Source organism: Chenopodium album, chromosome 21 (genome assembly GCF_948465745.1).
Source record: "Chenopodium album chromosome 21, dcCheAlbu1.1, whole genome shotgun sequence".
Taxonomy (NCBI): domain Eukaryota; kingdom Viridiplantae; phylum Streptophyta; class Magnoliopsida; order Caryophyllales; family Amaranthaceae; genus Chenopodium; species Chenopodium album.
In genome coordinates, this window is record NC_137854.1 from 12,089,722 (window position 1) to 12,101,793 (window position 12,072).

The following is a 12,072-nucleotide window of genomic DNA, read 5'->3' on the forward strand; positions in this document are numbered from 1 at the left end:
ATTCAGTTTAGTTTAGTTCTTAATTTAATTTCGTTCTCTCATCAAATATTCAGTTCAGGTTAGCTCAGTTTTTTTTTTTTTTTGAAGGGCAGATTAGCTCAGTTCAGTCAATTTAGAATAGGCCCTAAGGTATGTTCTCTTCAACTTCAGTTCAGTTCCTAATTTTCTCCTCTCCTAAAATATTCAGTTCAGTTTAATTCAGCTCAATTTAGTAAATCAGACCGGCATTAACTCTTAAAATAGATACTTCGTATATTACGAAGTATATTACTTGACCCATACGCCCTTCGCTTTTAAATATTTGTTCTACTTTGACTTATATATATATATATATATATATATATATATATATATATATATATATATATATATATATATATATATATATATATATATATATACATACATATACATATACATATAGTATTTGTGGGTACTTTTTGGAATCGTCTCAACGAGTAGATTACTAAATTTCAATTGTTAGAAATTATACTTATTGATAATTAAAGATATTATTGATAATTTCATTACGTTTTTAAATACTTGCTCCACTTTCCTTTTCCGGCCGTTTTTATATACTTGCTCCATTTCCTTATTTGGAAAGCTTTTACAATATTTAATTCCTTTCTCTCACCTAGTGGACCCAACATATACTCTCTCTCCTCTAATTCTCTCCACTACTTTTGTTTTTTATATTTTTTTTATTCTTCCACCAACCCCACTACATCCATATTTTTATTACTTTCTCCTAAAACTACGCACATGGAGAAATTGAGCAAGTATTTAAAAACGGATGGAGTATTTAAAAACTCTAACCAAGAAAAACACATGTCTCCATCCTATTACACTTTAATTTCTTTTTCTCTAACCCAAGTGTTACATGTCTTCTTACATTATTAATTTTTTATTACTCCCTCCGTCCCAAAAAGAACGACCCATTTGGCCAAAACTTTATCCCAAAAAGAATGACCCATTTGCATTAAAACACCCACCAATTTACAACAATATTTGTGCAAAATTAGCTTCCCCATATAAAAATTCGATTTTCCATGTTATTTTATTACTTTCTCTCTCTATTTTTTTACAAACCCCATGTAAATTCATCTTTTCAATATATTTTTACTTCTTTTTACTTAACTTCCTTAATACCCGCGTAATCAACCTAAATGGGTCTTTCTTTTTGGGACGGAGGGAGTTCACAATTTTTCTTTAATTCTTTCATTAAACTTATACTTCATCTTTCATGCCCACTTCATCTTCATCTCCCCTCTTCAATTCAACTTTTTGCTTTTTTCTCTCTTCTTTCCATCCACCTTCTTTATTTAATCCTCATTTTCAATTAAAATTCCAAAAATTTAGTTTCTTTAATAATGTTTCAGATTACACATTATAACTATAATGAATTATTGATATTTCAATATTTTATGAATAATCCGTGTATTGCACGAGCAAGGCTAGTTCTTATTACAATATCCCATCAAAAAAGACAAACGTACCCCCATATTTGCTTCTCCTTTGAACAACTGCCAAGCTCCGAACAATAATTAGCATCGATTAATCCCCCCTAATTTCATTCTTTATTCAAGTGCCATTCTCATTCATTCATCAAACATGGCAATTGAAGTACCACTCTCATTCATCTCTTCCAAACTCTCCCAACCAAAGATCTCAATCTGCAACTCCCACTCCCACAATCTCCCCTCAAATGGGCAACTCAAGTTCAACCCAAATTTCAAATACCCAATTGCTAAACTCTTCACCAAATACCCCAAATCCCACCAAACCCTTAAACCCCAATCCCACAAAAATCAAATCAATTGCATGTTTACTGGCATTGTTGAAGAAATGGGCAAAGTTAAGCAACTGGGGTACGGCGTTAATGGAGGATTTGACCTTAAAATTGGAGCTAAAGTTGTTCTTGAAGATGTAAAGCTTGGTGATAGCATTTCTGTTAATGGGACATGCCTTACTGTGACTGAGTTTAATACAGAATTGTCGGAATTTACTGTTGGGTTAGCACCAGAGACGCTTAGGAAGACATCGTTGGTCGAGCTCGAACCCGGGTCTGTTGTTAATTTGGAGAGAGCTCTCCTGCCTTCTACTCGTATGGGTGGCCATTTTGTTCAAGTCAGTTTTCCTTCTTTTTCTATTCTAACATCTTTTCTGGTTGTGAATTTATGAATTTTATGTGATATAGGGATTGCAATTTTGATTTTAGTTCATTGTATTGCTTTGATTGATGTAGCCGACCCCACTTATGGGATTAAGGTTTTGATTGATTGATTGATTGATTGATTGTAATGCGAAGAAAAAAAAATTATATGGTGATTGTTTTGTCATGTTGAAAGTATTCATTGTTTGTTGTTGACACATTGTTTATATATCTTGAAGCTATTTGAGGTTTAGTGGTTAGATTTGGGTCAGATAACATGAATGTTGGGTGCTGTGAATAATAGGCACTTCAAGTGCTGGTTTTTATTTCTTTTTATGCCAATTGAGGTTGTGACTTGTGAGGACCTCTTAGGGCCTGTTCTCTTTAGCTTTATTTCAATTCAGTTAAGCTCAGTTTAGTTCCTAATTTCCAGTCCCATAAACAATTCGGTTCAGCTTAGCTCAGCTCAATTCAGTATATGAGCAGTAAATGAGAACAGGCCCTTAATAGAATTTGAAGTTTTGTGTTAAAACTTATGAGAGTGGGTGAGATGCTTATTTAACCAATCTAGCAATCCTAGTTTGGTCTCTTGTTTAGTTTGTTTGAGCAACTTGTTTAGATTAGATCCATTTGACTCTAACTTAAATACCTGACTTTTTGAAATCCAACATATCAAAATTATATCAAGAAATGTCACCTTGCAACGCACGTCCACCCCTGTGCCTTTGGAAAACCATTTATTCACCTTGTTGTATTTTAGTTCTTGAAACAAGAAATGTCACCAGAATAAGCTCCAAACTTAGCAAATTAGTGTTAAATTACAACTGCTAATACAACTATACAAGAGCACCCAGTAACAAAAAGGTACCAAATCTACCTAAAGAAGATGCATGATATAGCTTGAAATTAGGTTTCTGTTTCTTACTTGCACCTGCATCCTCTTTTCGTCCTTTGGAGAAGATTCAATCTTTAATCTGAAACACATTGAATAGCTCCGTGACCACCAACTCCTGGCTTTGTTGCTTCACCATTTACCAAGAAACTTAAAGAGAGTTTCAAGATACTCTTTGTTTTAAAAGCTTGTCTGGATAGAAGGGATTGGTGGGAAAGGAAAAGGTGCAGTATCCCTTATGATTGAAATGGGAATGAGGGAAATGGAGGTAATAACTTTCCTGCAGTCGTTTAGAATTTAATCCAAAATTGGAATGGTTTGGAAGGAACATCAGACTTAAGAGTTAATTGTAGGAAAAAGATTGTTTTACATTAAACAAGTGACTATCTTTCCTCCACTGCCTCAAACTTTCCTCTCCATTGATTAATCAAACCATAATTCACTCAATTCAAAATTGGGGTGCTTTTAGATAATTATCGTAAAATTAACAAAAACAAATAAAGATCAAGCCATGGTAGTTGGCCAAATCATGCTGGCGGCATTGATCACGACAAAGGCACTCTGTAAACTCGATGTGATTTCATCGAGCTTCCCTTCTAGGCTGAAATCTTGCAGGACATCTTGCAAGGAGAGCCCTTTATACTTGTTCTTGTGCTTTAATGACTCCAACACAATATTTTACAAAGGCTACAAAGTATTTTGGTGTCCACAACTCCACATGCATGACCTCAGGATCAAAGGATCAAACGATCAAACTAGTTACCAATAAGTAAATTATGTACACCAAAGGGGTAACAGTAGAAAGCAGCAAAACATTAGAAGGCACCCAAACAAAACTGAATTAACCTCCACATTAGTGTCATCTGTACACGTTGACTTACCAAAGCTCACTTCCTTCACATTAGTCTCTAGATGTACACGTTGACTGACCAATGCTCACTTATTAACCTCCACATTAGTGCCTACATCTACACTTCAAAGCATGTAAGGTATAGGACAAGTCGTCGTAGTTGAATTCAAGTCATCAGCCAAGGTTTGTGAACAACTTATCTCTTCCACTCCAACAGTAAACGTTGTATAAGATGGAAAATATGCTCTCTTTAAATCTTTGATTATTAGTAGAAGGAATTAAATAGCATGTAAAAGATGTATAAGAATGTAATCTATGTCACCACTTTTAGCTTAGGGTAATTTTGTCTTCAACATCCCTTACTTCCTCCTCTTTGGTGTGTTCTTTTAGCTCCCTTTTTGCTAATCAATCATCCATGGTCATCACTCTCTTGTTAGGGCAACTAGTTTGATAATCTTGGCACTTGAAACATTTCACAACCTCTGTCCCTTGGATTTTAGATTCTCTCCGTATCTTAGATATCTTAGATTTATATTGCTCTTGCTTCCCTTACTTTGAACCACCCGGTTATTGGAGAAAAAGTAATTTTTTCACTCTTGTTCAAAGTGGATTGCCTTGAAGAAGATTTAGATTGGGTCAATTTGTTGCTTCTTATGGGACATAATGCTATGTTGCTAAGTCAACCAGTCACCTTTTGTTCCCCATCTTCCTTCAGTTTGCACAAAGTGGTCAATTTCTTGATTTATGACATAAATTGTCTAGCAAGGAATCAATCTTTACTCATCTTTTTTAATCTTCCTTTGTACTTCGTATGTCCTAGGGTTATTTTTCCCCTTCTCTTTATGACTCTTTTGCGGCCGTTTTTTTAAGTGCTATGTTTCCTTTTTTGGGAACTTTCCCCATTTAAATACTATATATCTCTCTCCTCTTATAGTTTCCACTCAAATCTACTACTATTTATTATTATTATTATTATTATTATTATTATTATTATTATTATTATTATTATTATTATTATTATTTCTTCCCTCTCACATCCTTACTTAAATAAAAATATTAATCCGTCTATCTTCTTTTATTATTTCTAATACCCCAACTTATATCTTTTAACATTCAAGTCAATTAATTTGCCTAAAGTTATGTGCTGGTTAAAATGTAAAATTTAAAAAAACGGAGGTAGTAACATTTATTGTTTGCATACAAATTAAGGCAATTTGAGAAAGTATTGATGTGGTGAGTGGATTGAAGAAAAAGGTGGATAAAGTAAGAGACTGTAAAAGAAGTAGGTGGGTGTACAAAAAGGTGGATAAAGTAAGAGAGAGTAATTAAATGGTGTAAATTATTGTGGGGTAAGATGGGTAAAATAGTAAAAGGAATTTGCCTAAAATGGAATTAAGTTTAAAGGTAAACTTTAAGAGATGGATTCAGTAGTTTTGCACTCTATAGATGTGCTGATTTGATTGTCACATAGTAGTTGTCATTCTTATTTTGCCTATATGAAGGATAAAACATGACTAATAAAGCACAAATTGTTTGCTTTGCATAATTCTGAGTATGCGTTGAGAATAATTTGAACAAAGAGAATAATGTCTTAACAATGTGTTATGTTAACTCTTGAAACTGCAACCTGCAAATCCTAGACATCCTTGATAAATTGCATTTCCTCAAGGAACACTATACCATTTACGGAGTATTTTTTTTTATTAGTGGTTCATTTTTCACTCTGTAAATCTGCATGACTGCATGTACTTGCTGAGTATGTAAATTATACTCTTAATTAAGATTTTTTTATTTTTTATTTTTTATATTTTTTAAATTTGGGTTCTGGAGTTACGCTTATCTAACTTTGAATTCAAGTACAGTTTAACTAATGTTTCATTATGGTTGATTTAATTATGTTTTTTTATTTCAAATATAGGGACATGTTGATGGGACGGGGGAAATTGTATCGCTTGATCCAGAGAATGATTCTTTGTGGGTGAAGGTAAAGACTAGTCCAGAATTATTGAAGTATATTGTTCCAAAAGGGTTTATAACCGTTGATGGTACAAGTTTGACAGTGGTGAATGTGTTTGATGATGAACTATGCTTCAACTTCATGTTGGTTTCTTACACTCAGCAAAATGTAGTGATACCGTTGAAAAAAGTTGGCCAGAAAGTGAATCTGGAGGTTGATATTCTGGGGAAATATGTGGAGAGGCTCCTCAGCAGTGGGTTTCTTGAGTCTTACAAATGACCTTAAGCATGGTGTATTATTCATCTTATGTTCCTATTCATCCACTTTATCCATTGCTGCATTTCGATCCTGAGAGTGACTGAAGTGGTCGATGTGGAAGCACTCGTCTTATTGATACTTCCCATAAAGATTTGTTGCTTTAAATGGGTACAGGATTTTCATGCTGTCATTAAAATTTTAAAAGGTGACACAGGTAACCCATGTCATAAGTAGGTTTGGTTTGGATCAAGGATTTTCAACCCATTTAATAATTGGGTAAGGTTTGGGTTTAAGAGTTTATCAACCCGTATGATATCAATATGAACCTGAATCTGACATGAACCAACCTGTTTGACAGTCCTATTTATATAACTTACAACAAATATCAACGAAAATCGCATGATATTTTAGACTAATATTGCATGACATTAAATTTTTGATATCCTCTTTGTTTTTTTAAGTGTTACACTTATCTTTTGCAATTTTTTTTTAATGTTACATTTACTTTTTCTCCAATTATGAATTTTACTAATTGGGTAGAGTTCTTTTTGATCGTTTGTGTTAGTCATTAATGACCGTAATAGTTTATACTCCGTACTTTAATTATTGTTATTGTTGTATTGTGTATACTTGTATTGTGTAAATTATTATTATTATTATTATTATATATATATATATATATATATATATATATATATATATATATATATATATATATATATATATATATATATATATATATATATATATTGCAATTTTCAATCTTCACTACGCTTTGTGGCTAGTAAGACTTGTATTGTAAATGTGCGAGAATTATCACAAAACCCCATCCATCATTCTTCCCATAAATCAATAAATAAACAAGTGCTGCTATATCTCTTGTAGATCCGCAATTGGTGATGTTTGTTACGACGTCAACAGCAAAAGTAATCAATAGTTAACGAATTAACCTTAAGATGACAGCAACATAATTAACTTACCAATAATTAATGAATTCAATTTTTTTAATGTACATTATCTATTTAACGTTGCACCAAGCCACCAAACACACAAATACAGTACTGTAGTAATTAGAGATAAACTACACTATTCACTACTTCTATATACTACATCCATTAACTATTATGTGCAACTTTTGGGTTATACTTAACGGGGTTAATCATTGAACTATGTCATACTATGATTCTTTATTGCAACAAATATAGATAAATGATGCATTTTAAATCAATTGACATAAAATTAAATAATGAATTTTATGCACAACTGTTTCTTTTTTTTTTTTTTTTTGTGACAAGAAGAAAAAAAAAAAATTTCATTAATGAAAGTGCAAGTAATAGTTCGAAGCATCATCCAAGCCTAACAATGAGTAGTTAACAATTTACTCCTCCTGTGTTTTATTATTGACCTAATTCTCCAAAAATAGAATTTTAGAAGCAATATTAGAAAATATGAAGTACTTCCTAGTTAATTTTTTTTTTTTATTTAATGCATTATCTTAATCGCTAATTTATTTAATTACCAATATGTAAAAATTATTAACATTTGATACAAAAGTAATATAAATTGTTGTGTCAAAAAAAAAAAAGTAATATAAATTGAGATGAATCTAACATGTTTTTTAGTTTTGAATCATTATAATTAGTCAAAGTGAAACAAATGAATAGTGTAAGAGTCAAACTATTGCAACTATTTGCAAGCATAAATAAAAAAATATTTTTTTTTAAACAAAAGTGGGGCTGGTTCAAACCCGCCAATTACATCAACTGTTTAATGTTTCCAAATAAGGAAATGAAGCAATTAATAAAATACGAAGAGAGTACTCAGTACTTAGTTATACAAAGATCAACAAACATTTACGGAGTAAGTAACATCATCTAATTAAATATTGATCTTTGATTAGCACAAGTTAAAAATGGAAAGCAAGTTTGTACTATTTTCGTAAACTTAAAAATCACAACTTCCATAAATCAGTAGATGAGATGTAACCATTTGAAGTGTATCTCTCCCCTTCTTCACCAACCTCCTAACCATTTTCTTACAAGTTCATCATTCCTTTGAATATAAATTTCACCTTCATTCTTTTGGCATTTTACCTGAAGAAAAAAATGGCTAATCTAAGGTGTGTTTGCATGTTATATGGTATATTTCTTGCCGTAGCACTAGCACAAGCCCAAGCACCAGCAACATCACCAACAATTGCAACGCCAGCACCACCATTACCTACTTCAAACCCGCCAACTACAGCAACTCCATTACCCGCGTCCACTTCACCAGTGTCAAGTCCAACTGTCCCGCCACCTCAAAGCTCATCACCTCCCACAGCTCCTCCAGTTAGTCCATCAGTACAAACACCATCACTACCACCTGCACCAGTAACCCAGCCGCCACCACCAGTACAACCACCAGCTCAACCACCAGCCCCTGTGTCACCTCCACCAGCAACATCACCTGCTCCAGCAACTGTGCCACCTGCACCAGCACCCACAAAACCAGCTCCTGCACCAGCACCAACAAAGCCTGCTCCTACACCAGCACCCACAAAACCGGCTCCTGCACCAGCACCCACAAAGTCGGCTCCTGCACCAGCACCAGTGGCTACAGCACCAAGCCTAGCACCAGTTAATGGTCCCTCAACAGCACCAGCACCAGCACCAGCACCCTCTGAGGGGAAAAAGAAGAGGAAGCACAAGCATAAGCACAAGCACCACCATGCACCAGCTCCAGCCCCAATACCACCAAGCCCACCAGCACCTCCTACAGCAGTCACAGATACCTCAGAGGATATGTCACCGGCTCCTTCTCCAGATTTGGTACATTCTCAATTTTATAAAAAAACCTTTTCTTTCTCACTTTGTTTTCCTAGCAGACAAAATGTATATCAACTTATTCTAACTAAATGATGTCATGGAAACAGAATGCAGGTATATCTATCTATCAGCAAGGATACTCATGGAGCAAGTGGATAACAGGACTCATAGCAGCTGCACTGCTTGTTGTTTTGTAATCTCAACCTTGATTTACATAAGCAATTGATTCTTTTCCTTTCATTCATTTTTTCTGGCTTTTTGTTATGAGATGAGAATTAAATTTTCGGTTAAAATGATGTAATTGAGTACTTACACATAATTATTTCAAATACATACAAAAATATTTTGATCAAAGGTAATATTTGATCCAGACAGAGTTCGTGAGGTTGGCCCTCGAGTAAAAAAAGGGCTGACAATCCAGGCCATATAGGGCCATCGAATTTGTGGTCTAGCCATACATCACTTTTCTTCTGATCTTTCCTATGGAACTCTACTCAATTGCCAATGGATGTGAAAATCTTGTCAGTTAATAAAAAGCACAGATCAAAGATCAGTGAGAGTTGAAGACTTGAAGTTACCTCCTAATTATGCAAAATCTCAAGAATATGAACAAATCTATAAAAGTTGAAGTATATTTCAAAATTAAAAGAGACACACTCACCAAAAAGAGATCATTTTCCTATTGATAGTTTGAGAAGTACAAAAAAGTCCACATAATTAAACAGGGACATAAGTATTCCAAAAATTCATACTAATCTTCATCAGTATCATTCCGAAAGTCATATTCAACCACAAGACCCAGGTTGTCGACTAATTTGTGATGTTGAAGACACCCTGCACACTGATGAAAATAGGACTATATGATTACATTTGATGACATTTTTCACAGAAATATTAAGGAAGTTGGACATTCACAGCTTATATTAAGAAGCTTTCCGAAACATGTGAAATTATGCAACCTACTAGATGGATCAAAGTCCATATCATAACCAGATAACATATCTACGGAGTATAATAATTGAATTAGCAAACAAAATGCTACTTGAGAAATGGAGTATAATTTTTTACCAAACTTTCTGCTAAACCCCCATCTTGGCATTTAGCTGCTCATCAATAAAGAAAGGGCATCAAGGATGATAATACAAACAAAGAATGATATGTATCTTTCTATTGAGGACTACAAGTCTACAACTTCAAATCCCGTTTGTCAAGCAATCAGATTGAACAATACCACATCGTAAAAGTTTATTCTTACTTTTGCTTTCAGCATATTGAACAGTAAAGAAGCTGCTAAAACAAGAAAAGGAAAAAAAAAAAAAAAAAACCTGGAAGCTTTCCCAATTCCCATTACAATTGTTACTAGAATACAACATGTCACCAAACACAAACTTGAATAATGAAGGCACAACTGTTGCATATTCACAATGCAGATAAAATACGAAATTTTCAAAAACATATTATGTTCACACATATCCACAACAAAATACACAGAATTCTCAGAAGACATTAGTTCAAAAATACCTGAACGAACACAGTTCCTCGTTCATAGGCTAATCTATTAATCAGCCGTTTCGTTCTTTCACCACAAGCATCACAAGTAAATTGCACGAGCAAGCTTCTCCTAGGAAGCTGTATGTTAATATTTGATTCCTACAGAGGTACAACAAAATGATGACCTTAATCATGTGTAGCATAAATATATACAGTAATGGTTGTGATGAAATACCATTATCATACTCATTCAATAAGAAACAAAAGATCATGATGGTAAAACTTTCTGCATTAATACTGCAATCATGATCTACTTTTCTTGAACAATTCTATCTTATGGCCCAAGACGGATAGCTACAGACTACAGTTGTGAAACGACCAGGCCATTATATGCTGCTAGATTAGAGCATTTGGTATCACAATTTTCCATGTAAAACTGTGTACATTTTATTGCATACTGCTACAACAAACCTAACTTATCACTTGGATTTAAGTGTCAAAACTTCTCTAGAGATGAACTGATGAAGTGCCATTATCACACCCAAATATATTATCCTTAATCCCCAGGAGGCCGGGAGTTGCTAAAGCCTTAATAATGTTTCCAATATATTTCAACAGAAATAGTTTTGCATATGATATGTTCTGCTCTTCTCTATCAAGGGAGAACGACACCCATACGGATAGTAGTCAAATTAATAACATAACATCTAGGAAAGGCTTCCGTATCATACAGGAGATGCTAAAACTAACATTTATGGGAAAGGTAGTACCTAAACTAGTGCATCAAAATGAGAAGTATAAAAGACCCTTGAACCTTGCACAATGGTAATTGAATAGGATTGTTGTAGCTAAAACTTTGGTACATTTATCTATAAAGAACAATTGTGCATTACTAAACAATCGAACTTGTTATTTGGTTTAACTCATCCATATGTATTAAGTGTCAATAAGTTGATATGTCTCATCTTAGGTAGTTCTCAATTCTCATTAATATTAATATCTTCCAAAGCGTTTATTAGATGGTGCACCGGGGTGCACAATGCTACTTTCTCGTTTCAATTATCAAATTCAAATGTGTCAACTAACTCCAAGTTATTTCTCTAATGCAAGGCCAAACCATGACTAAAATAGTTTCATGATACTAAATACCGTAATGTTCATTCTCATTCGCAACGATTCTACTAGTCCCGGTGGCACCACCGCTCTAAAAACTAAGACTATTAATGTTACATAAGATGAAATTGAAAAATTAAGAGCAACAAAATGATGTAGATACCTTAGAAGAAGAATCATGAGCTATATCTGGGTTAATATCGGCATTACCACTGCAACAACAAGGAACCCAGTTGCGTTGCTTCTTGGAAGAAATTGCAGCTTCATGGGAAATTCTTAACCTGCAACAAAAGAAAAAATTAAAAATTAAACACTGAAATTAATAATTGAATGAAAATCAAAGCTAGTATTGATGAATAATTTTGAAAATGTCAGACCTAGGGTTTGATTTGGGGGTGAAATTGGGAGGGGAGAAAGATGGCCGTAAATTGGGTGAGTAATGGAGTTTGGTTGAGTGGTAGGATGAGGAAGAAGAGTGGAGAGAGAAAATGGCGGGAAGGGTAGTTGTTGTCATTGAGATTTGAGAGAGAATTTCTCAGAATCTAAATTACG

General features: G+C 33.8%; 3 protein-coding genes across 3 annotated transcripts; 2 read left to right on the forward strand and 1 right to left on the reverse strand.

Annotated features, from left to right (window-relative positions):
* Window positions 1–1,580: 1,580 nt before the first annotated feature.
* On the forward strand, window positions 1,581–6,504 carry LOC145601700 (riboflavin synthase-like). The gene is made up of 2 exons (XM_081657762.1): window positions 1,581–2,127; window positions 5,813–6,504. The coding sequence occupies exons 1-2, from the start codon at window positions 1,612–1,614 to the stop codon at window positions 6,128–6,130; spliced, it is 834 nt and encodes a 277-aa protein (XP_081513888.1). The 5' UTR covers window positions 1,581–1,611; the 3' UTR covers window positions 6,131–6,504.
* Window positions 6,505–8,151: 1,647 nt separating this feature from the next.
* Window positions 8,152–9,240, forward strand: LOC145602155 (uncharacterized). Its single transcript, XM_081658322.1, has 2 exons — window positions 8,152–8,919; window positions 9,024–9,240. Exons 1-2 carry the CDS (start codon window positions 8,215–8,217, stop codon window positions 9,111–9,113), a joined length of 795 nt encoding a protein of 264 aa, XP_081514448.1. The 5' UTR covers window positions 8,152–8,214; the 3' UTR covers window positions 9,114–9,240.
* A 323-nt stretch (window positions 9,241–9,563) lies between these two features.
* On the reverse strand, window positions 9,564–12,072 carry LOC145602156 (uncharacterized). Its single transcript, XM_081658323.1, has 4 exons — window positions 11,898–12,072; window positions 11,684–11,801; window positions 10,438–10,566; window positions 9,564–9,757 (listed from the first exon to the last, which is right to left on the reverse strand). Exons 1-4 carry the CDS (start codon window positions 12,032–12,034, stop codon window positions 9,668–9,670), a joined length of 474 nt encoding a protein of 157 aa, XP_081514449.1. The 5' UTR covers window positions 12,035–12,072; the 3' UTR covers window positions 9,564–9,667.